The sequence below is a fragment of the Telmatherina bonti genome (genome assembly GCF_933228915.1).
Source record: "Telmatherina bonti genome assembly, chromosome: 10".
Taxonomy (NCBI): Eukaryota; Metazoa; Chordata; class Actinopteri; order Atheriniformes; family Telmatherinidae; genus Telmatherina; species Telmatherina bonti.
In genome coordinates this window covers 3,662,284-3,684,561 of record NC_136628.1, presented here as the reverse complement: position 1 = coordinate 3,684,561, position 22,278 = coordinate 3,662,284, and the positions used below count along the sequence as shown (strand labels likewise).

The following is a 22,278-nucleotide window of genomic DNA, read 5'->3' as shown; positions in this document are numbered from 1 at the left end:
TGGGGCTTGTGTGGGTATGTAGAACTGTAGGGATGGGGTGGAAGGTGTGAGCAGTGTATGAGTGGATATGGAAGGGTGGGTTCGGGAATGTGTGTGTGAGGGTAATCAGTGATTTTGAGGGGGGTGTGAAAGTGTGTGGATAAAGAAAGGAGTGTGTGAATGTGGGGTGAGTCGAGGGGCGTGTGTTGAGGTGTGTAGAGTGGGAGCTTGTGAAGGGAGTTGTGTTATGGGGTATGTATGTGTGTATGGGGGAGTATGTGAGTGGGGGCAGGAGAGAAGGGGAACATCTTTGCCCGGGGAACGTGGCTGGTGCACTGGGCTGACGCTCAGTAGCGGTTTGGATGTCCTGGCCATCCATTGGTGTAGCATGGGCCTTCTGCCTGTGGGGGGTTGCCTTCGGGCTCTTGGGGCCCTGGGGCGGGCCCTCGGCGGCTGCTGCTCGGTGGGGCTGGCCGCTCTGGGCCCCACTGGGGCCTATTCCCCTTGACTGTGGGGGACTCTGGCTGGGGCCCCCCTCTGCCACCTCCTAGGCGGACGCATGGCTGGCTCAGGGTCTGTGCTTGGGATGGCTGCCGGCTACCTGAATCTTGGGGTCCTCTGGCCTGCCCCTTTCCTTTGTGTGGGCGGGGTCACATTGGCATGATCACTCTTCTCTGAACACGTTCCACTCCCTAAGTTCTGCATGTGGCACAGTCACAGAGTCGCCTGCAGGTTCATTTACTAACAGCAGCTGGTTTTCTTTCAGTGTGTCTGATTTAGCTGTTAGTTTCTGGTTCTCCTGACAGAAGATGACTTCATCCTCCCCCAGAGGGAACATGAATGTATGGTTGGCTTGTATGTGTGTATGTGTGTGTATGCGCATGTATATGCATATGTCTGTATGTTTTTCTCTCTCTTTATTGCTTTCTCTCTCTCTACGAGGTGTTTTTCCACTGTTTTTTTTTTTTTTTTTTCAGTTCTCTTTTCTGTCCGTTTTCTGTCCTCTCCAGTTTGGTCTAGCAGTACAAACTCTGTAATATGAACAATTATGCAAAATAAATAGAAAAATAAAAAATCCAGAATACCAAGGGGAGCATAATATCATTAAAACTCCCCTTGGCAAAGTAAATTTGCCCAGCAGAACACAGCATCCAGACCATATAAGACATAAAAAAGAAGCAAATCTGACTTACTGCCAGCAATGCGAACCAAGTTCTGACACCTGTCTTACAGGGATCATACAGTTCGTACAAGGGGGTCCGGTACCCCATACTCCCAAAGTACCCCCTACATGAGCCTTTGAAGGACACGGTCGAACAACTTCTCCAAGTCCACAAAGCACATGTAGACTTGTTGGGCAAACTCCCATGCCCCCTTAAGGACCCCAAAAAGAGTATAGAGCTGGTCCACTGTTCCATGACCAGGACGAAAACCACACTGGTTGGACTATCCAATGGACCCTCCTTTCCAGGACCCCTGAATAGACCTTACTGGGTCAGCTGAGGGGTGTGATCCCCCTGTAGTTGGAGCATACCCTATGGTTCCAGAACCCAAGCCATGCGTCGAGGTGAGTCCAACTATATCTAGCCGGAACCACTCAATCTCACGCACAAGCTCAGGCTCCTTCCCCACCAGAGAGGTGACGTTCCACGTCCCTAGAGCCAGCTTCTGCTGCCGGGGATCGAACCACCGGGGTCCCCGCCCCTTGCTGCTGCCCAGCTCACACTGCACCCGACCCCGACGGCTCCTCCCACAGATGGTGAGCCCACGGGAGGTGGGGCCCATGAAACCCTTTCGGGCTGAGCCCGACCGGGCCCCATGGGTAAAGAATGCGGTCCCAGTGACCCACATCACTGTCCTCCAGCAGGTACAGGTAGACCGTGTACTTCAGCAGGTACAGGTAGACCATGTCCTCCAGCAGGGACAGGTAGACCATGTACTCCAGCAGGTACAGGTAGACCATGTACTCCAGCAGGTACAGGTAGACCATGTCCTCTAGCAGGTAGAGGTAGACCATGTACTCCAGCAGGTACAGGTAGACCATGTCCTCCAGCAGGTACAGGTAGACCATGTCCTCTAGCAGGTACAGGTAGACCATGTCCTCTAGCAGGTACAGGTAGACCATGTACTCCAGCAGGTACAGGTAGACCATGTCCTCCAGCAGGTACAGGTAGACCATGTCCTCCAGCAGGTACAGGTAGACCGTGTACTCCAGCAGGTACAGGTAGACCGTGTACTCCAGCAGGGACAGGTAGACCATGTCCTCCAGCAGGTACAGGTAGACCATGTCCTCCAGCAGGTACAGGTAGGCCATGTCCTCCAGCAGGGACAGGTAGACCATGTCCTCCAGCAGGTACAGGTAGACCATGTCCTCCAGCAGGTACAGGTAGACCATGTCCTCCAGCAGGTACAGGTAGACCATGTCCTCCAGCAGGGACAGGTAGACCATGTCCTCCAGCAGGTACAGGTAGACCATGTCCTCCAGCAGGGACAGGTAGACCATGTCCTCCAGCAGGTACAGGTAGACTGTGTACTCCAGCAGGGACAGGTAGACCATGTCCTCCAGCAGGTACAGGTAGACCATGTACTCCAGCAGGGACAGGTAGACCATGTCCTCTAGCAGGTACAGGTAGACCATGTCCTCTAGCAGGTAGAGGTAGACCATGTACTCCAGCAGGTACAGGTAGACCATGTCCTCCAGCAGGTACAGGTAGACCATGTACTCCAGCAGGGACAGGTAGACCATGTCCTCCAGCAGGTACAGGTAGACCATGTCCTCCAGCAGGGACAGGTAGACCATGTCCTTGAGCAGGTACAGGTAGACCATGTCCTCCAGCAGGGACAGGTAGACCATGTCCTCCAGCAGGTACAGGTAGACCATGTACTCCAGCAGGTACAGGTAGACCGTGTACTCCAGCAGGGACAGGTAGACCATGTCCTCCAGCAGGTACAGGTAGACCGTGTACTCCAGCAGGGACAGGTAGACCATGTCCTCCAGCAGGGACAGGTAGACCATGTCCTCCAGCAGGTACAGGTAGACCATGTCCTCCAGCAGGGACAGGTAGACCATGTCCTCCAGCAGGTACAGGTAGACCATGTCCTCCAGCAGGTACAGGTAGACCATGTACTCCAGCAGGTACAGGTAGAACATGTCCTCTAGCAGGTACAGGTAGACCATGTCCTCTAGCAGGTAGAGGTAGACCATGTCCTCCAGCAGGGACAGCTAGACCGTGTACTCCAGCAGGTACAGGTAGACCATGTCCTCTAGCAGGTACAGGTAGACCATGTCCTCTAGCAGGTACAGGTAGACCATGTCCTCCAGCAGGTACAGGTAGACCATGTACTCCAGCAGGTACAGGTAGAACATGTCCTCTAGCAGGTACAGGTAGACCATGTCCTCCAGCAGGTACAGGTAGACCATGTCCTCCAGCAGGTAGAGGTAGACCATGTCCTCCAGCAGGTACAGGTAGAACATGTCCTCTAGCAGGTACAGGTAGACCATGTCCTCTAGCAGGTAGAGGTAGACCATGTCCTCCAGCAGGTACAGCTAGACCATGTCCTCTAGCAGGTAGAGGTAGACCATGTCCTCCAGCAGGGACAGGTAGACCATGTCCTCCAGCAGGTAGAGGTAGACCATGTCCTCCAGCAGGTACAGGTAGAACATGTCCTCCAGCAGGTACAGGTAGAACATGTCCTCTAGCAGGTACAGGTAGACCATGTCCTCCAGCAGGGACAGGTAGACCATGTCCTCCAGCAGGGACAGGTAGACCATGTCCTCCAGCAGGTACAGGTAGACCATGTCCTCCAGCAGGGACAGGTAGACCATGTCCTCCAGCAGGTACAGGTAGACCATGTCCTCTAGCAGGTAGAGGTAGACCATGTACTCCAGCAGGTACAGGTAGACCATGTCCTCCAGCAGGTACAGGTAGACCATGTCCTCCAGCAGGTACAGCTAGACCATGTCCTCCAGCAGGGACAGGTAGACCATGTCCTCCAGCAGGTACAGGTAGACCATGTCCTCCAGCAGGTACAGGTAGACCATGTACTCCAGCAGGTACAGGTAGACCGTGTACTCCAGCAGGGACAGGTAGACCATGTACTCCAGCAGGTACAGGTAGACCATGTCCTCTAGCAGGTAGAGGTAGACCATGTCCTCTAGCAGGTACAGGTAGACCATTTCCTCCAGCAGGTACAGGTCGACCATGTCCTCCAGCAGGTACAGGTAGACCGTGTACTCCAGCAGGTACAGGTAGACCATGTCCTCCAGCAGGTACAGGTAGACCGTGTACTCCAGCAGGTACAGGTAGACCATGTACTCCAGCAGGTACAGCTAGACCATGTACTCCAGCAGGTACAGGTAGACCATGTCCTCTAGCAGGTAGAGGTAGACCATGTACTCCAGCAGGTACAGGTAGACCATGTCCTCTAGCAGGTAGAGGTAGACCATGTCCTCCAGCAGGTACAGGTAGACCATGTCCTCTAGCAGGTAGAGGTAGACCATGTCCTCCAGCAGGTACAGGTAGACCATGTCCTCTAGCAGGTAGAGGTAGACCATGTCCTCCAGCAGGTACAGCTAGACCATGTACTCCAGCAGGTACAGGTAGACCATGTCCTCTAGCAGGTAGAGGTAGACCATGTCCTCCAGCAGGTACAGGTAGACCATGTCCTCCAGCAGGTACAGGTAGACCATGTCCTCTAGCAGGTACAGGTAGACCATGTCCTCTAGCAGGTACAGGTAGACCATGTACTCCAGCAGGTACAGGTAGACCATGTACTCCAGCAGGTACAGGTAGACCATGTCCTCCAGCAGGTACAGGTAGACCATGTCCTCCAGCAGGTACAGGTAGACCATGTCCTCCAGCAGGGACAGGTAGACCATGTCCTCCAGCAGGTACAGGTAGACCATGTCCTCCAGCAGGTACAGGTAGACCATGTACTCCAGCAGGTACAGGTAGACCGTGTACTCCAGCAGGGACAGGTAGACCATGTACTCCAGCAGGTACAGGTAGACCATGTCCTCCAGCAGGTAGAGGTAGACCATGTCCTCTAGCAGGTACAGGTAGACCATGTCCTCCAGCAGGTACAGGTCGACCATGTCCTCCAGCAGGTACAGGTAGACCGTGTACTCCAGCAGGTACAGGTAGACCATGTCCTCCAGCAGGTACAGGTAGACCGTGTACTCCAGCAGGTACAGGTAGACCATGTACTCCAGCAGGTACAGGTAGACCATGTACTCCAGCAGGTACAGGTAGACCATGTACTCCAGCAGGTTCAGGTAGACCATTTCCTCCAGCAGGTACAGGTAGACCATGTCCTCCAGCAGGTACAGGTAGACCATGTCCTCTAGCAGGTACAGGTAGACCATGTCCTCTAGCAGGTACAGGTAGACCATGTACTCCAGCAGGTACAGGTAGACCATGTCCTCCAGCAGGTACAGGTAGACCATGTCCTCTAGCAGGTACAGGTAGACCATGTCCTCTAGCAGGTGCAGGTAGACCATGTACTCCAGCAGGTACAGGTAGACCATGTACTCCAGCAGGTACAGGTAGACCATGTCCTCTAGCAGGTAGAGGTAGACCATGTCCTCCAGCAGGTACAGGTAGACCATGTCCTCCAGCAGGGACAGGTAGACCATGTCCTCCAGCAGGTACAGGTAGACCATGTCCTCCAGCAGGTACAGGTAGACCGTGTACTCCAGCAGGGACAGGTAGACCATGTCCTCCAGCAGGTACAGGTAGACCATGTCCTCCAGCAGGTACAGGTAGACCATGTCCTCTAGCAGGTAGAGGTAGACCATGTCCTCCAGCAGGTACAGCTAGACCATGTACTCCAGCAGGTACAGGTAGACCATGTCCTCTAGCAGGTAGAGGTAGACCATGTCCTCCAGCAGGTACAGGGAGACCATGTCCTCCAGCAGGTACAGGTAGACCATGTCCTCTAGCAGGTACAGGTAGACCATGTCCTCTAGCAGGTACAGGTAGACCATGTACTCCAGCAGGTACAGGTAGACCATGTACTCCAGCAGGTACAGGTAGACCATGTCCTCCAGCAGGTACAGGTAGACCATGTCCTCCAGCAGGTACAGGTAGACCATGTCCTCCAGCAGGGACAGGTAGACCATGTCCTCCAGCAGGTACAGGTAGACCATGTCCTCCAGCAGGTACAGGTAGACCATGTACTCCAGCAGGTACAGGTAGACCGTGTACTCCAGCAGGGACAGGTAGACCATGTACTCCAGCAGGTACAGGTAGACCATGTCCTCTAGCAGGTAGAGGTAGACCATGTCCTCTAGCAGGTACAGGTAGACCATGTCCTCCAGCAGGTACAGGTCGACCATGTCCTCCAGCAGGTACAGGTAGACCGTGTACTCCAGCAGGTACAGGTAGACCATGTCCTCCAGCAGGTACAGGTAGACCGTGTACTCCAGCAGGTACAGGTAGACCATGTACTCCAGCAGGTACAGGTAGACCATGTACTCCAGCAGGTACAGGTAGACCATGTACTCCAGCAGGTTCAGGTAGACCATTTCCTCCAGCAGGTACAGGTAGACCATGTCCTCCAGCAGGTACAGGTAGACCGTGTACTTCAGCAGGTACAGGTAGACCATGTCCTCCAGCAGGGACAGGTAGACCATGTACTCCAGCAGGTACAGGTAGACCATGTACTCCAGCAGGTACAGGTAGACCATGTCCTCTAGCAGGTAGAGGTAGACCATGTACTCCAGCAGGTACAGGTAGACCATGTCCTCTAGCAGGTACAGGTAGACCATGTCCTCTAGCAGGTACAGGTAGACCATGTACTCCAGCAGGTACAGGTAGACCATGTCCTCCAGCAGGTACAGGTAGACCATGTCCTCCAGCAGGTACAGGTAGACCATGTCCTCCAGCAGGGACAGGTAGACCATGTCCTCCAGCAGGTACAGGTAGACCATGTCCTCCAGCAGGTACAGGTAGACCATGTACTCCAGCAGGTACAGGTAGACCGTGTACTCCAGCAGGGACAGGTAGACCATGTACTCCAGCAGGTACAGGTAGACCATGTCCTCTAGCAGGTAGAGGTAGACCATGTCCTCTAGCAGGTACAGGTAGACCATGTCCTCCAGCAGGTACAGGTCGACCATGTCCTCCAGCAGGTACAGGTAGACCGTGTACTCCAGCAGGTACAGGTAGACCATGTCCTCCAGCAGGTACAGGTAGACCGTGTACTCCAGCAGGTACAGGTAGACCATGTACTCCAGCAGGTACAGGTAGACCATGTACTCCAGCAGGTACAGGTAGACCATTTCCTCCAGCAGGTACAGGTAGACCATGTCCTCCAGCAGGTACAGGTAGACCGTGTACTCCAGCAGGTACAGGTAGACCATGTCCTCCAGCAGGGACAGGTAGACCATGTACTCCTGCAGGTACAGGTAGACCATGTCCTCCAGCAGGTACAGGTAGACCATGTCCTCCAGCAGGTACAGGTAGACCGTGTACTCCAGCAGGTACAGGTAGACCATGTCCTCCAGCAGGGACAGGTAGACCATGTACTCCAGCAGGTACAGGTAGACCATGTCCTCCAGCAGGGACAGGTAGACCATGTCCTCCAGCAGGTACAGGTAGACCATGTCCTCCAGCAGGGACAGGTAGACCATGTCCTCCAGCAGGTACAGGTAGACCATGTCCTCCAGCAGGGACAGGTAGACCATGTCCTCCAGCAGGTACAGGTAGACCATGTACTCCAGCAGGTACAGGTAGACCATGTCCTCCAGCAGGGACAGGTAGACCATGTCCTCCAGCAGGTACAGTTAGACCATGTACTCCAGCAGGTACAGGTTGACCATGTCCTCCAGCAGGTACAGGTAGACCATGTCCTCCAGCAGGTACAGGTAGACCGTGTACTCCAGCAGGTACAGGTAGACCATGTCCTCCAGCAGGGACAGGTAGACCATGTACTCCAGCAGGTACAGGTAGACCATGTCCTCCAGCAGGGACAGGTAGACCATGTACTCCAGCAGGTACAGGTAGACCGTGTACTCCAGCAGGGACAGGTAGACCATGTACTCCAGCAGGTACAGGTAGACCATGTCCTCTAGCAGGTAGAGGTAGACCATGTCCTCTAGCAGGTACAGGTAGACCATGTCCTCCAGCAGGTACAGGTCGACCATGTCCTCCAGCAGGTACAGGTAGACCGTGTACTCCAGCAGGTACAGGTAGACCATGTCCTCCAGCAGGTACAGGTAGACCGTGTACTCCAGCAGGTACAGGTAGACCATGTACTCCAGCAGGTACAGCTAGACCATGTACTCCAGCAGGTACAGGTAGACCATGTCCTCTAGCAGGTAGAGGTAGACCATGTACTCCAGCAGGTACAGGTAGACCATGTCCTCTAGCAGGTAGAGGTAGACCATGTCCTCCAGCAGGTACAGGTAGACCATGTCCTCTAGCAGGTAGAGGTAGACCATGTACTCCAGCAGGTACAGGTAGACCATGTCCTCTAGCAGGTACAGGTAGACCATGTCCTCCAGCAGGTACAGCTAGACCATGTACTCCAGCAGGTACAGGTAGACCATGTCCTCTAGCAGGTAGAGGTAGACCATGTACTCCAGCAGGTACAGGTAGACCATGTCCTCCAGCAGGTACAGGTAGACCATGTCCTCTAGCAGGTACAGGTAGACCATGTCCTCTAGCAGGTACAGGTAGACCATGTACTCCAGCAGGTACAGGTAGACCATGTACTCCAGCAGGTACAGGTAGACCATGTCCTCCAGCAGGTACAGGTAGACCATGTCCTCCAGCAGGTACAGGTAGACCATGTCCTCCAGCAGGGACAGGTAGACCATGTCCTCCAGCAGGTACAGGTAGACCATGTCCTCCAGCAGGTACAGGTAGACCATGTACTCCAGCAGGTACAGGTAGACCGTGTACTCCAGCAGGGACAGGTAGACCATGTACTCCAGCAGGTACAGGTAGACCATGTCCTCTAGCAGGTAGAGGTAGACCATGTCCTCTAGCAGGTACAGGTAGACCATGTCCTCCAGCAGGTACAGGTCGACCATGTCCTCCAGCAGGTACAGGTAGACCGTGTACTCCAGCAGGTACAGGTAGACCATGTCCTCCAGCAGGTACAGGTAGACCGTGTACTCCAGCAGGTACAGGTAGACCATGTACTCCAGCAGGTACAGGTAGACCATGTACTCCAGCAGGTACAGGTAGACCATTTCCTCCAGCAGGTACAGGTAGACCATGTCCTCCAGCAGGTACAGGTAGACCATGTACTCCAGCAGGTACAGGTAGACCATGTCCTCCAGCAGGGACAGGTAGACCATGTACTCCAGCAGGTACAGGTAGACCATGTACTCCAGCAGGTACAGGTAGACCATGTCCTCTAGCAGGTAGAGGTAGACCATGTACTCCAGCAGGTACAGGTAGACCATGTCCTCCAGCAGGTACAGGTCGACCATGTCCTCCAGCAGGTACAGGTAGACCGTGTACTCCAGCAGGTACAGGTAGACCATGTCCTCCAGCAGGTACAGGTAGACCGTGTACTCCAGCAGGTACAGGTAGACCATGTACTCCAGCAGGTACAGCTAGACCATGTACTCCAGCAGGTACAGGTAGACCATGTCCTCTAGCAGGTAGAGGTAGACCATGTACTCCAGCAGGTACAGGTAGACCATGTCCTCTAGCAGGTAGAGGTAGACCATGTCCTCCAGCAGGTACAGGTAGACCATGTCCTCTAGCAGGTAGAGGTAGACCATGTACTCCAGCAGGTACAGGTAGACCATGTCCTCTAGCAGGTACAGGTAGACCATGTCCTCCAGCAGGTACAGCTAGACCATGTACTCCAGCAGGTACAGGTAGACCATGTCCTCTAGCAGGTAGAGGTAGACCATGTACTCCAGCAGGTACAGGTAGACCATGTCCTCCAGCAGGTACAGGTAGACCATGTCCTCTAGCAGGTACAGGTAGACCATGTCCTCTAGCAGGTACAGGTAGACCATGTACTCCAGCAGGTACAGGTAGACCATGTACTCCAGCAGGTACAGGTAGACCATGTCCTCCAGCAGGTACAGGTAGACCATGTCCTCCAGCAGGTACAGGTAGACCATGTCCTCCAGCAGGGACAGGTAGACCATGTCCTACAGCAGGTACAGGTAGACCATGTCCTCCAGCAGGTACAGGTAGACCATGTACTCCAGCAGGTACAGGTAGACCGTGTACTCCAGCAGGGACAGGTAGACCATGTACTCCAGCAGGTACAGGTAGACCATGTCCTCTAGCAGGTAGAGGTAGACCATGTCCTCTAGCAGGTACAGGTAGACCATGTCCTCCAGCAGGTACAGGTAGACCATGTCCTCCAGCAGGTACAGGTAGACCATGTCCTCCAGCAGGTACAGGTAGACCATGTACTCCAGCAGGTACAGGTAGACCGTGTACTCCAGCAGGGACAGGTAGACCATGTACTCCAGCAGGTACAGGTAGACCATGTCCTCTAGCAGGTAGAGGTAGACCATGTCCTCTAGCAGGTACAGGTAGACCATGTCCTCCAGCAGGTACAGGTCGACCATGTCCTCCAGCAGGTACAGGTAGACCGTGTACTCCAGCAGGTACAGGTAGACCATGTCCTCCAGCAGGTACAGGTAGACCGTGTACTCCAGCAGGTACAGGTAGACCATGTACTCCAGCAGGTACAGCTAGACCATGTACTCCAGCAGGTACAGGTAGACCATGTCCTCTAGCAGGTAGAGGTAGACCATGTACTCCAGCAGGTACAGGTAGACCATGTCCTCTAGCAGGTAGAGGTAGACCATGTCCTCCAGCAGGTTAAGGTAGACCATGTCCTCTAGCAGGTAGAGGTAGACCATGTACTCCAGCAGGTACAGGTAGACCATGTCCTCTAGCAGGTACAGGTAGACCATGTCCTCCAGCAGGTACAGCTAGACCATGTACTCCAGCAGGTACAGGTAGACCATGTCCTCTAGCAGGTAGAGGTAGACCATGTACTCCAGCAGGTACAGGTAGACCATGTCCTCCAGCAGGTACAGGTAGACCATGTCCTCTAGCAGGTACAGGTAGACCATGTCCTCTAGCAGGTACAGGTAGACCATGTACTCCAGCAGGTACAGGTAGACCATGTACTCCAGCAGGTACAGGTAGACCATGTCCTCCAGCAGGTACAGGTAGACCATGTCCTCCAGCAGGTACAGGTAGACCATGTCCTCCAGCAGGGACAGGTAGACCATGTCCTCCAGCAGGTACAGGTAGACCATGTCCTCCAGCAGGTACAGGTAGACCATGTACTCCAGCAGGTACAGGTAGACCGTGTACTCCAGCAGGGACAGGTAGACCATGTACTCCAGCAGGTACAGGTAGACCATGTCCTCTAGCAGGTAGAGGTAGACCATGTCCTCTAGCAGGTACAGGTAGACCATGTACTCCAGCAGGTACAGGTAGACCGTGTACTCCAGCAGGGACAGGTAGACCATGTACTCCAGCAGGTACAGGTAGACCATGTCCTCTAGCAGGTAGAGGTAGACCATGTCCTCTAGCAGGTACAGGTAGACCATGTCCTCCAGCAGGTACAGGTCGACCATGTCCTCCAGCAGGTACAGGTAGACCATGTACTCCAGCAGGTACAGGTAGACCATGTCCTCCAGCAGGTACAGGTAGACCGTGTACTCCAGCAGGTACAGGTAGACCATGTACTCCAGCAGGTACAGGTAGACCATGTACTCCAGCAGGTACAGGTAGACCATTTCCTCCAGCAGGTACAGGTAGACCATGTCCTCCAGCAGGTACAGGTAGACCATGTACTCCAGCAGGTACAGGTAGACCATGTCCTCCAGCAGGGACAGGTAGACCATGTCCTCTAGCAGGTACAGGTAGACCATGTCCTCTAGCAGGTACAGGTAGACCATGTACTCCAGCAGGTACAGGCAGACCATGTACTCCAGCAGGTACAGGTAGACCATGTCCTCCAGCAGGTACAGGTAGACCATGTCCTCCAGCAGGGACAGGTAGACCATGTCCTCCAGCAGGTACAGGTAGACCATGTCCTCCAGCAGGTACAGGTAGACCATGTACTCCAGCAGGTACAGGTAGACCGTGTACTCCAGCAGGGACAGGTAGACCATGTACTCCAGCAGGTACAGGTAGACCATGTCCTCCAGCAGGTAGAGGTAGACCATGTCCTCTAGCAGGTACAGGTAGACCATGTCCTCCAGCAGGTACAGGTCGACCATGTCCTCCAGCAGGTACAGGTAGACCGTGTACTCCAGCAGGTACAGGTAGACCATGTCCTCCAGCAGGTACAGGTAGACCGTGTACTCCAGCAGGTACAGGTAGACCATGTACTCCAGCAGGTACAGGTAGACCATGTACTCCAGCAGGTACAGGTAGACCATTTCCTCCAGCAGGTACAGGTAGACCATGTCCTCCAGCAGGTACAGGTAGACCGTGTACTCCAGCAGGTACAGGTAGACCATGTCCTCCAGCAGGGACAGGTAGACCATGTACTCCAGCAGGTACAGGTAGACCATGTCCTCCAGCAGGTACAGGTAGACCATGTCCTCCAGCAGGTACAGGTAGACCGTGTACTCCAGCAGGTACAGGTAGACCATGTCCTCCAGCAGGGACAGGTAGACCATGTACTCCAGCAGGTACAGGTAGACCATGTCCTCCAGCAGGGACAGGTAGACCATGTCCTCCAGCAGGTACAGGTAGACCATGTACTCCAGCAGGTACAGGTTGACCATGTCCTCCAGCAGGGACAGGTAGACCATGTCCTCCAGCAGGTACAGGTAGACCATGTCCTCCAGCAGGGACAGGTAGACCATGTCCTCCAGCAGGTACAGGTAGACCATGTACTCCAGCAGGTACAGGTAGACCATGTCCTCCAGCAGGGACAGGTAGACCATGTCCTCCAGCAGGGACAGGTAGACCATGTCCTCCAGCAGGTACAGCTAGACCATGTACTCCAGCAGGGACAGGTAGACCATGTCCTCCAGCAGGTACAGGTAGACCATGTCCTCCAGCAGGGACAGGTAGACCATGTCCTCCAGCAGGTACAGGTAGACCATGTCCTCCAGCAGGGACAGGTAGACCATGTCCTCCAGCAGGTACAGGTAGACCATGTACTCCAGCAGGTACAGGTAGACCATGTCCTCCAGCAGGGACAGGTAGACCATGTCCTCCAGCAGGTACAGGTAGACCATGTACTCCAGCAGGTACAGGTTGACCATGTCCTCCAGCAGGTACAGGTAGACCATGTCCTCCAGCAGGTACAGGTAGACCGTGTACTCCAGCAGGTACAGGTAGACCATGTCCTCCAGCAGGGACAGGTAGACCATGTACTCCAGCAGGTACAGGTAGACCATGTCCTCCAGCAGGTACAGGTAGACCATGTCCTCCAGCAGGTACAGGTAGACCGTGTACTCCAGCAGGTACAGGTAGACCATGTCCTCCAGCAGGGACAGGTAGACCATGTACTCCAGCAGGTACAGGTAGACCATGTCCTCCAGCAGGGACAGGTAGACCATGTCCTCCAGCAGGTACAGGTAGACCATGTACTCCAGCAGGTACAGGTAGACCATGTCCTCCAGCAGGTACAGGTAGACCGTGTACTCCAGCAGGTACAGGTAGACCATGTCCTCCAGCAGGGACAGGTAGACCATGTCCTCCAGCAGGTACAGGTAGACCATGTACTCCAGCAGGTACAGGTAGACCATGTCCTCCAGCAGGGACAGGTAGACCATGTCCTCCAGCAGGGACAGGTAGACCATGTCCTCCAGCAGGTACAGCTAGACCATGTACTCCAGCAGGGACAGGTAGACCATGTCCTCCAGCAGGTACAGGTAGACCATGTCCTCCAGCAGGGACAGGTAGACCATGTCCTCCAGCAGGTACAGGTAGACCATGTCCTCCAGCAGGGACAGGTAGACCATGTCCTCCAGCAGGTACAGGTAGACCATGTACTCCAGCAGGTACAGGTAGACCATGTCCTCCAGCAGGGACAGGTAGACCATGTCCTCCAGCAGGTACAGGTAGACCATGTACTCCAGCAGGTACAGGTTGACCATGTCCTCCAGCAGGTACAGGTAGACCATGTCCTCCAGCAGGTACAGGTAGACCGTGTACTCCAGCAGGTACAGGTAGACCATGTCCTCCAGCAGGGACAGGTAGACCATGTACTCCAGCAGGTACAGGTAGACCATGTCCTCCAGCAGGGACAGGTAGACCATGTACTCCAGCAGGTACAGGTAGACCATGTCCTCCAGCAGGGACAGGTAGACCATGTACTCCAGCAGGTACAGATAGACCATGTCCTCTAGCAGGTACAGGTAGACCGTGTCCTCCAGCAGGGACAGGTAGACCATGTCCTCCAGCAGGTACAGGTAGACCATGTCCTCTAGCAGGTACAGATAGACCATGTACTCCAGCAGGTACAGGTAGACCGTGTCCTCCAGCAGGGACAGGTAGACCATGTCCTCCAGCAGGTACAGGTAGACCATGTCCTCCAGCAGGGACAGGTAGACCATGTACTCCAGCAGGTACAGATAGACCATGTACTCCAGCAGGTACAGGTAGACCATGTCCTCCAGCAGGGACAGGTAGACAGGACTGGTTTCATAACATGTAGAAGGACTTTGTTTCAGGACAGGTTTTCCTGGTTGACGGTCTTCAGAGTTGGTGTGGAGGTAGGGATGTTTTATCGTACCGCAGCAGCTTTAGAAACGAGGCCTGATGTGTGAGAGCAGAAGATCAGCGAGGGGAACTTACGTTGTAAAGCAGCAGATTCAACGTGCTGATGAAAGTACCATTGCTTTCCCGTATTGAAATTGCCGCTGCCGACCTTCAGTGGAATGAAAAAGAAAGAAAAATACATTAGAGGAGTTTAGACCAGAGATTCCAGCCGTGAAGGAGGAAACAGAGTCTTTAATGATGGAATACATTTCCCATTGTTGACCCTGTCTCCAGCTTTCATTCTGCCGTTATGTTGGTCAGTTTGTGTTTCTGTTTCCACCATCCAGCCACAGCTTGTTTTACCCGCAGCATGGCTTCTATTATAGCCCATCAGTTGGTAAAATAATTAAAATTTACATGTTAAGAGATTGCTTAGCAAATAAATGAACATGTGTGGTATGGAGTAATAAAAAGCAATAAATAAGCAGCCGACCGGATGATGAGCTGCACCCTGCTCTGCTGTTTTTCACTGCTGGCTGGGGGTGGAGGCAATGGGGGGCGAATCGGGAGGGCAGGACAACCGTGGAACATTCAACTTGCTGTTTTCCATTGGAATGGAGGAGCATCCCAACTCTTTGCCCCGAGAAAAGAAAGAAGTAGTAACCAGGAGAAGACGAGGGTGTAGATGGGTGTAGCGTTTGGCAGATGGAGACGGGGGATGATGGACTTCAGGTGGAGGCTTCCAGCTGGACAGGTAAGTTCAGCCTAACAGGTTATTCTGGCGTTTTGTTAGAAACAGGGCAGGTAGTTTATCCTCCGTCTGAGTCGCATCATTTCCTGTTACTGCTGGAGAAAACAGCATAGATGCTAATCGGTTAGCCTGCAGTGGAAAAGCTACGATGCTGCAGCTGCTGTTCACAGGAATCAGACCAGCAGGACACCGTACGCTGCTTTCACACACATTTCTTCCTGTTTCATTGTTTATTTCAGCTGATTTGTCAGGGTGGGGGGGTGGGGAGGGTTGCTGTCCTCCCTCTGGTCACACCATGACGTTAGCTGTTAGCTGTTAGCATTAGCTCGGTACCAGATACATGGAGGACATGATTGTAACCTCTCAGCATCCATGACGGAACAGCTGTACCTCATCACCTGACAGGACACACCCCGAACTGGTGCAAGATGTTGACATTTTTACATCTGTGAGTCTCAGCAGCTTCAGCGAACCACGAGATGAGTTATTCTCACACACTGGCGCTTTAGATCTGTGGGAAGTAATCATAACCCAGAGGAGAGGAGGCGACCTGAAGAGGAGGATGGAAGGGTGGACACACCAGTCCAGTCCAGTAACAACATAACTACGGTTTTTCCAGCCGAACTGCCATCACACGAGGCCCAGTCCATGACCAGAGTGTTTAGCCAGTCCCACTCAGCTCCCATCACCTTCTTTCCATTATCTAATGCGGTGGTTGAGGCCTGTTTTAACCGAGCATTCTGGGCTTTTGGGGATCCGTGTATGTGTATCCGAGTATGGTTGTGGGTCACCTTGCTGGGTGGAACAGACTTTGGGACTCCAGTATCTCACTGGTGCGGTGTAACAGAGCCTGTTGTTCAGCCACGACATGGCTGGAAAAATCTGGATCCTCTTCTTCGCATCGTACCGTTGCTTTGCTGCTGCAGCTTTATATGTTGTTTGTCTTCAGCTACATGTTAGTGCAACGTCAGAACCGGGGCTCTGGGTCATTCACAGGTTTCAGGTTGTCTGCGACGGGATCAATGTGCTCTTCCAGTAAGTGGTTCCTCCCTGAGGCTTAACGCTGTCGGTCTGCAGCCTTCAGGAGTACCAGTAACTAAAGTTGTGCCTCCTGGCATGGTCCTCCAGATCTGTACATCCTACAGTTGCCTCTGGATCTTATGTAACTGATGAGATCTAGCATATCAGTGGCTTCATGGGGCTGGAACGAGGCAGAAACCATCTGGACAGTCTTGTCATGCCACGCCGCCACTTCCTCCAGGGTCTTAATGCAAGTCTGCATCTCTTCCTTCGCTGTGCACAGCTCCTCCCTAGTCTGCAAGCTCCGGTCGTGAGGCAGAAACAGCAGCTAAGACTACGTTGGCCAGCGGTTTGGTCAAGGCCCAGTTCCCTTTCTTCCTTCTGGATTTGTCACTCGTCATTAGCACCAAACTAAACAGTCAAACTTTAGTCTGAAACCAGCTGAAAACAGAAATCTGGCAAATACACACGTTACTCGCTTCCACTCCATCAAACCTTTTTAAATGTAATCGTTTATTTGGATGAGACTTCACACATTCGTTTCAGTGCTGTAGGTTTAGCCGACTGTGTGGTGAAAGCAGTGTGTCAGCCAGACTTACGAGGCCAGCTGCGTGTTGTTCACCAGGTACTCCAGGGGGTAACTGCAACTGAACTTGTAGATCAGACCCGGCAGGTAGCTGATGATGGAAGGAGGGTCTGGTGTGTCGATAAACCCGGAGATGTTTCCAATCTGAACCAAGGAGAGGTTCCCGTAAGCATTCGGCCCTTGAGCTGTGGACACCTGCAACGAACAACGTCAGCATGAGAAACGACGCTTCAGTGGCCCAGAAAAGGTTTGCCGTCTTCCACAAATACTTTTCTCACTTTTGGGTTTTCAGATTGATTTAATGTATAAATGTTTTCTGCAGGACCAGCAGGACCAGCAGGGTTTTCTGCAGGACCAGCAGGGTTTTCTGCGGGACCAGCAGGGTTTTCTGCAGGACCAGCAGGACCAGCAGGGTTTTCTGCAGGACCAGCAGGGTTTTCTGCAGGACCAGCAGGGTTTTCTGCAGGACCAGCAGGGTTTTCTGCGGGACCAGCAGGGATTTCTGCAGGACCAGCAGGACCAGCAGGGTTTTCTGCAGGACCAGCAGGGTTTTCTGCAGGACCAGCAGGGTTTTCTGCAGGACCAGAAGGGTTTTCTGCAGGACCAGCAGGGTTTTCTGCAGGACCAGCAGGGTTTTCTACAGGACCAGCAGGGTTTTCTGCCGGACTAGCAGGGTTTTCTGCAGGACTAGCAGGACCAGCAGGGTTTTCTGCCGGACTAGCAGGGTTTTCTGCAGGACTAGCAGGACCAGCAGGGTTTTCTGCAGGACCAGCAGGGTTTTCTGCAGGACCAGCAGGGTTTTCTACAGGACCAGCAGGGTTTTCTGCCGGACCAGCAGGGTTTTCTGCAGGACCAGCAGGGTTTTCTGCAGGACTAGCAGGGTTTTCTGCAGGACCAGCAGGGTTTTCTGCAGGACCAGCAGGGTTTTCTGCAGGACCAGCAGGACCAGCAGGGTTTTCTGCAGGACCAGCAGGGTTTTCTGCGGGACCAGCAGGGTTTTCTGCAGGACCAGCAGGACCAGCAGGGTTTTCTGCAGGACCAGCAGGGTTTTCTGCAGGACCAGCAGAGTTTTCTGCGGGACCAGCAGGGATTTCTGCAGGACCAGCAGGGTTTTCTGCAGGACCAGCAGGGTTTTCTGCAGGACCAGCAGGGATTTCTGCAGGACTAGCAGGGTTTTCTGCAGGACTAGCAGGACCAGCAGGGTTTTCTGCAGGACCAGCAGGGTTTTCTGCAGGACTAGCAGGGTTTTCTGCAGGACCAGCAGGGTTTTCTGCAGGACCAGCAGGACCAGCAGGGTTTTCTGCAGGACTAGCAGGGTTTTCTGCAGGACCAGCAGGGTTTTCTGCAGGACTAGCAGGACCAGCAGGGTTTTCTGCAGGACCAGCAGGACCAGCAGGGTTTTCTGCAGGACTAGCAGGGTTTTCTGCAGGACTAGCAGGACCAGCAGGGTTTTCTGCAGGACCAGCAGGGTTTTCTGCAGGACCAGCAGGGTTTTCTGCAGGACCAGCAGGACCAGCAGGGTTTTCTGCAGGACCAGCAGGGTTTTCTGCAGGACCAGCAGGACCAGCAGGGTTTTCTGCAGGACTAGCAGGACCAGCAGGGTTTTCTGCAGGACCAGCAGGACCAGCAGGGTTTTCTGCAGGACCAGCAGGGTTTTCTGCAGGACCAGCAGGGTTTTCTGCAGGACTAGCAGGGTTTTCTGCAGGACCAGCAGGGTTTTCTGCAGGACCAGTAGGGTTTTCTGCAGGACTAGCAGGGTTTTCTGCAGGACCAGCAGGGTTTTCTGCAGGACCAGCAGGACCAGCAGGGTTTTCTGCAGGACCAGCAGGGTTTTCTGCAGGACTAGCAGGGTTTTCTGCAGGACCAGCAGGGTTTTCTGCGGGACCAGCAGGGTTTTCTGCAGGACTAGCAGGACCAGCAGGGTTTTCTGCAGGACCAGCAGGGTTTTCTGCCGGACCAGCAGGGTTTTCTGCCGGACTAGCAGGGTTTTCTGCAGGACTAGCAGGACCAGCAGGGTTTTCTACAGGACCAGCAGGGTTTTCTGCAGGACCAGCAGGGTTTTCTGCAGGACCAGCAGGGTTTTCTGCGGGACCAGCAGGGTTTTCTGCAGGACTAGCAGGACCAGCAGGGTTTTCTGCAGGACCAGCAGGGTTTTCTGCAGGACTAGCAGGGTTTTCTGCAGGACCAGCAGGACCAGCAGGGTTTTCTGCAGGACCAGCAGGGTTTTCTGCAGGACTAGCAGGGTTTTCTGCAGGACCAGCAGGACCAGCAGGGTTTTCTGCAGGACCAGCAGGGTTTTCTGCAGGACCAGCAGGGGTTTCTGCAGGACTAGCAGGACCAGCAGGGTTTTCTGCAGGACCAGCAGGATTTTCTGCAGGACCAGTAGGGTTTTCTGCAGGACTAGCAGGGTTTTCTGCAGGACCAGCAGGGTTTTCTGCAGGACCAGCAGGACCAGCAGGGTTTTCTGCAGGACTAGCAGGACCAGCAGGGTTTTCTGCAGGACCAGCAGGACCAGCAGGGTTTTCTGCAGGACCAGCAGGGTTTTCTGCAGGACCAGTAGGGTTTTCTGCAGGACTAGCAGGGTTTTCTGCAGGACCAGCAGGGTTTTCTGCAGGACCAGTAGGGTTTTCTGCAGGACTAGCAGGGTTTTCTGCAGGACCAGCAGGGTTTTCTGCAGGACCAGCAGGACCAGCAGGGTTTTCTGCAGGACCAGCAGGGTTTTCTGCAGGACTAGCAGGGTTTTCTGCAGGACCAGCAGGGTTTTCTGCGGGACCAGCAGGGTTTTCTGCAGGACTAGCAGGACCAGCAGGGTTTTCTGCAGGACCAGCAGGGTTTTCTGCCGGACCAGCAGGGTTTTCTGCCGGACTAGCAGGGTTTTCTGCAGGACTAGCAGGACCAGCAGGGTTTTCTACAGGACCAGCAGGGTTTTCTGCAGGACCAGCAGGGTTTTCTGCAGGACCAGCAGGGTTTTCTGCGGGACCAGCAGGGTTTTCTGCAGGACTAGCAGGACCAGCAGGGTTTTCTGCAGGACCAGCAGGGTTTTCTGCAGGACTAGCAGGGTTTTCTGCAGGACCAGCAGGACCAGCAGGGTTTTCTGCAGGACCAGCAGGGTTTTCTGCAGGACTAGCAGGGTTTTCTGCAGGACCAGCAGGACCAGCAGGGTTTTCTGCAGGACCAGCAGGGTTTTCTGCAGGACCAGCAGGGGTTTCTGCAGGACTAGCAGGACCAGCAGGGTTTTCTGCAGGACCAGCAGGGTTTTCTGCAGGACCAGCAGGGTTTTCTGCCGGACTAGCAGGGTTTTCTGCAGGACTAGCAGGACCAGCAGGGTTTTCTACAGGACCAGCAGGGTTTTCTGCCGGACTAGCAGGGTTTTCTGCAGGACTAGCAGGACCAGCAGGGTTTTCTGCCGGACCAGCAGGGTTTTCTGCAGGACCAGCAGGGTTTTCTGCAGGACCAGCAGGGTTTTCTGCAGGACTAGCAGGACCAGCAGGGTTTTCTGCAGGACCAGCAGGGTTTTCTGCAGGACCAGCAGGGTTTTCTGCAGGACCAGCAGGACCAGCAGGGTTTTCTGCAGGACCAGCAGGGTTTTCTGCAGGACCAGCAGGGTTTTCTGCAGGACCAGCAGGGTTTTCTGCAGGTCTGATGTCTACAGAATCATTAAAGAACAAACTGGCTGAACATGATGATCATAACCCAACCTTTCCGCTTCTCCTTCTTACCACCAGGGAATTTCCACAGGACTCCAGCGTGGCCAGGCTGATACTAAAGATTACAACCGTCGGGAAGGTGTTGTTATTAATAAATCCTCGACAGTGAGCGTCTCCATGGCGACCATTGAGAGCCAAGTCCGACTCCGAGTAGCCAGAAAAGAGAACTGGGCAGAAGTTGAGTTTGAGCGTGATGGTCTGAACTCCACAGTACACACTGATGTCCCTCTCCGCTGGAAACACACACACAGATACATCACATAAGTCTGAAAGTCATTCCACAATATCTGCACACAGTTCCACCAGTTTTTCCTGGAGAATTATGATTCAGACCAAATTTCAGATCCCCAGATCTGCCTCCCAGCATCAGCAGCAAACCCCAGTATGACCCAGCTCAGTGTGTCCTGAACCAGTAACCAGTCTGGTCTGGTTTGGTTTGGATTTGGCCCGTCATCAACACCACAGCGCAGATTTAAGGCATTGAAATGATTCTCTCATAAACTTCAGAGCAAAGTGAAGATTTGCAGACAGAATTGCAGACAGGTTTTAGGTTTCTGCCTCTGAAGTCACGTGGTGTTTACGTTCAGAATCGGCCTCTCAATGTGGTTTGTTGTGACGGACTCCAGGTTTCTGCTGCATGGAGGGGGAGGAGGGTCGGTTTTCCCAACCCGGCTACGTGTCTACATGTCCTCGTTGAATCTGGGATTCATCCATTAAAGCTGACAGTGTCACATTTCTGAGTTTTAACAGCTTCTGTCCTGAAATGCTTCAGTGCAGGAGAATCTGTCAGGTTGCTTTTCTGTCACTTTCATCCCTCTGGTCCACAGGACTCTCCTGTCCGAACAAACAAGTTATTATCTGTGTTCAGCTTCTCATCAGACGGAGTTAAAAACCTCCTTCTGCTTCAACATGTCTGGGACACAGATCCACGTCCACACGGAGCCCAACATCGTTTTAACACACATTAATACCTCATTCCCACTCACTCATCTTTAACCAGATCATGCCAGCAGTTGCATTTCTCACCAGGAAAGCGGCTGTGGAAGTTGGCATCGCAGTTGAATCCGTTGAACTGAGCTCCAGTTAAAACCGTCTTACTGAACATTAAAAGAATCAATAAGATATTTTCCATTTCAGCACCTGGAATAGTACAAAAAAAAAAAAAATAGAACAATTTCACGTTTAACTCCAGGCATTTAAAAACAGAAAATCACATCTTAACGTCAGATTTTCCTGCCAAACACAACAACGGAGTCACGTTCCAGGTTAAATGGTTTTTAGCAGAAATGCTCCTGGATAAAAGAACCACAGTGGGGCTTTTTCTCTGTCTAAATCTTCACTTGAATGAAGTCATGAAAACGTCCTGTCCAATCATCTGCGTCCATCGCAGAGAAGGAGACTCCGGAATAATGACAGGAGATGTCCTTCTGTCTGGCAGAAGCAGAGCCACTCACCCTGGTTCCTGGAAGCCAGAACGTTACCGGTTCTCCATAAGCTCGGGACAGACGATGGGAAGACCTGCACAGCATCCCAACAAATGGAAACAGGAGCCTGGAGCAGGCGGGGAAAAGG

The 22,278-nt window shown here is 53.4% G+C and overlaps 1 protein-coding gene across 1 annotated transcript in view; it reads right to left on the bottom strand.

Annotated features, from left to right (window-relative positions):
• Positions 1-21,838, bottom strand: part of LOC306761671 (zona pellucida-like domain-containing protein 1) — a gene marked incomplete at both ends in the record, with an annotated part of 32,521 nt that extends 10,683 nt beyond the window's left edge. The window contains 4 exons of the mRNA XM_079247934.1: positions 14,739-14,811; positions 17,013-17,194; positions 20,719-20,939; positions 21,733-21,838. Of these exons, the coding sequence (XP_079104060.1) occupies positions 14,739-14,811; positions 17,013-17,194; positions 20,719-20,939; positions 21,733-21,838 (582 nt within the window). The remainder of the gene's footprint in view (positions 1-14,738; positions 14,812-17,012; positions 17,195-20,718; positions 20,940-21,732) is intronic.
• Between the last annotated feature and the right edge of the window lie 440 nt (positions 21,839-22,278).